General features: G+C 43.0%; 1 protein-coding gene across 1 annotated transcript; it reads left to right on the top strand.

The window, feature by feature from the left end:
* The first annotated feature begins 293 nt into the window (after nt 1–293).
* LOC104425733 (endochitinase EP3-like) lies at nt 294–1,812 on the top strand. Its single transcript, XM_010038520.3, has 2 exons — nt 294–753; nt 1,200–1,812. Exons 1-2 carry the CDS (start codon nt 336–338, stop codon nt 1,616–1,618), a joined length of 837 nt encoding a protein of 278 aa, XP_010036822.1. The 5' UTR covers nt 294–335; the 3' UTR covers nt 1,619–1,812.
* The last annotated feature ends 497 nt before the right edge of the window (nt 1,813–2,309 follow it).

Here is a 2,309-nt window from a genome sequence, read left to right on the forward strand (position 1 = left end):
TTTTTAATCACAAAAGAAAGCTTGGGACAAAATTAAAATTGAATATAAAGTTGGGGGTTTTAAAAGGAATTAGCCCACTTAATATGTGGATTTCCATAACATGGGTCTTCGTCTTCGCATGTCCTCAAAGTCAAAGTCTCAAGGCCAGTCAACCCATTGTAGTTGGCCCCCACGCATGTGGAAATTCATATCCTCATCCATTTACATTCCCATTCTATCAAAGACCAAGTCATCACCACTTCCCTTCCCCCATCGCTCTACTATAAATACGCCCTGCCCTTCCCTTCACTCCACATCCCAAATCAATACACTGTCCCAAACATACTTCTCTCGCCATGAATCGAAACACCCTTATCGACGCTCTCGTCGCTTGTTTCGCCATCGCCGCCTTGGTCGCACCACAAGTGACCGCCCAAAACTGCGGATGCGCCGCCGGCCTCTGCTGCAGCCAGTACGGTTACTGTGGGACTGGTCGAGACTACTGCGGAGTGGGCTGCCAAGCTGGCCCCTGCGACCCTGCCGCCGCCCCGCCCGCCACTAACGCGGTGGTGGTCGGCGACATAGTCACCAACGCCTTCTTCAATGGGATCATCAACCAGGCGGCCGCAAGCTGCGCTGGGAAGAGGTTCTACTCTAGGCAAGCGTTCCTCGACGCCCTTGGTAAATTCCCGAGGTTCGGCCGAGTCGGGTCGGTCGACGACTCAAAGCGCGAGATCGCGGCTTTCTTCGCTCATGCCACGCATGAGACTGGACGTAAGTTAGACTTGTCTTCTTCTTTCCATTTTATGCATGTTCTTATTCTCGTGCCCCATGCAACATTAGTTTTGCATGCACAGACGAATAATTTACAGTTTAAAATGTCCTCTTTAGTGGCAAGAATAAGTAATGTCAGAAATATATTTCGCTCAAAATAAACGTAATGGAAGCTTTATTAGGGAGAAGAAAAAGTCATGTAGCCATACAAAAAAGGCATACGGCGGCCTTTTAAAAATAGAGTTTTTTCGACCCCATTCTTAGAATGAAGAATTTTTCACATATTCATAAATATATCACTATCTCCAAACACACATGTCACCCATCAACGGTCTATGTGTAAAAAAAATTTCACATGATCAGTGGGCTCAATAATAATCTTTTAGAATTAAATAACACAAGACTCAAAAGTTACCATAAAATGCTTATACATTTCTCCTTTGCAGGTTTTTGTTTTATCGAAGAGATAGATGGGCGAACCGACCCCAAAAAGACCTACTGCGACCCCAATGTGCCACAGTACCCGTGCAAGCCGGGCAGGAAGTACTTCGGGCGAGGCCCCCTCCAGCTCTCATGGAACTACAACTACGGCCCAGCCGGCGAGAGCCTAGGGTTTGACGGGCTCAACTCACCGGAGACCGTTGCCAACAATCCGGTCATCGCCTTCAAGGCCGCCCTTTGGTTCTGGAGCACCAACAACATCCAGTCCAAGCTGTCGGGCCAAGGGTTCGGCGCGACAATTCGAACCATTAATAGCATAGAGTGCAACGGAAGGAACCCAGGAGCTGCTCAAGCCCGGGTCACGTATTACACTAACTACTGTAAGCAATTTGGGGTTGCACCTGGTGGTAACCTCAACTGTTAAGGGTCTTGTCTAGGACCGGTAGTAGTTAATGAGGGTACAAACTTTTGACAATAATGTACCCTAGAAAACAGCTTCTCTCTGCCTGATAGAGCTGTGGTCATCGGGATGAATAATGACCTTCTTGCACTAGCAATGTTGGTAAAGACCCTGAAGAGAAAGGGAATGATGAAATAAAGCTCTTTCCTTTTGTTATATGAACATATATACGGCTGTGCAAACATGATTTGATTGAATCTACTTAATCAAAATCAACATGAAGGTCCGAGTCAATAGTCAAGTTAAGCTAACTAAGACATTTTGGGAAGTATATAAAATCAGAAGGGGAAAAGTATATTAAAAAAAAAAAAACCTAAATTTATTGTATTTATACCAATTCAGTTCTAAACTTTTCAATTGGATCAATTCAGTTCTAAACCTCTTTACATTGGTACAAATTGAGTTCATTGGACTTATACCAATTCAGTTCTAAACTTTTCAATTAGATCAATCTAGTTCTAAACCTCTTTACATTGATACAAATTGAGTTCATCTGACAATTTAAGTCGAAAATCAATGACATGAACACCAGCAATCCTATATGGCATCACTAGGACTAACATTGATATTTTAAAATGATTTTTTTACTAATTTTTCGATTTTTTATATTATTTTTGAAAAAAAAAAATCATTTTATCTTTCCTTTTCCTTTCTT

This window comes from Eucalyptus grandis, chromosome 11 (assembly GCF_016545825.1).
Source record: "Eucalyptus grandis isolate ANBG69807.140 chromosome 11, ASM1654582v1, whole genome shotgun sequence".
Classification (NCBI taxonomy): domain Eukaryota; kingdom Viridiplantae; phylum Streptophyta; class Magnoliopsida; order Myrtales; family Myrtaceae; genus Eucalyptus; species Eucalyptus grandis.

What these genes read in the sequence shown, in the direction of transcription:
- LOC104425733 (XM_010038520.3), top strand. Translation starts at nt 336, where the DNA reads ATGAATCGAAACACCCTTATCGACGCTCTCGTCGCTTGTTTCGCCATC. An exon ending in TGCCACGCATGAGACTGGAC is followed by an intron (nt 754 to 1,199) that starts GTAAGTTAGACT and finishes TCTCCTTTGCAG; the next exon opens with GTTTTTGTTTTATCGAAGAG.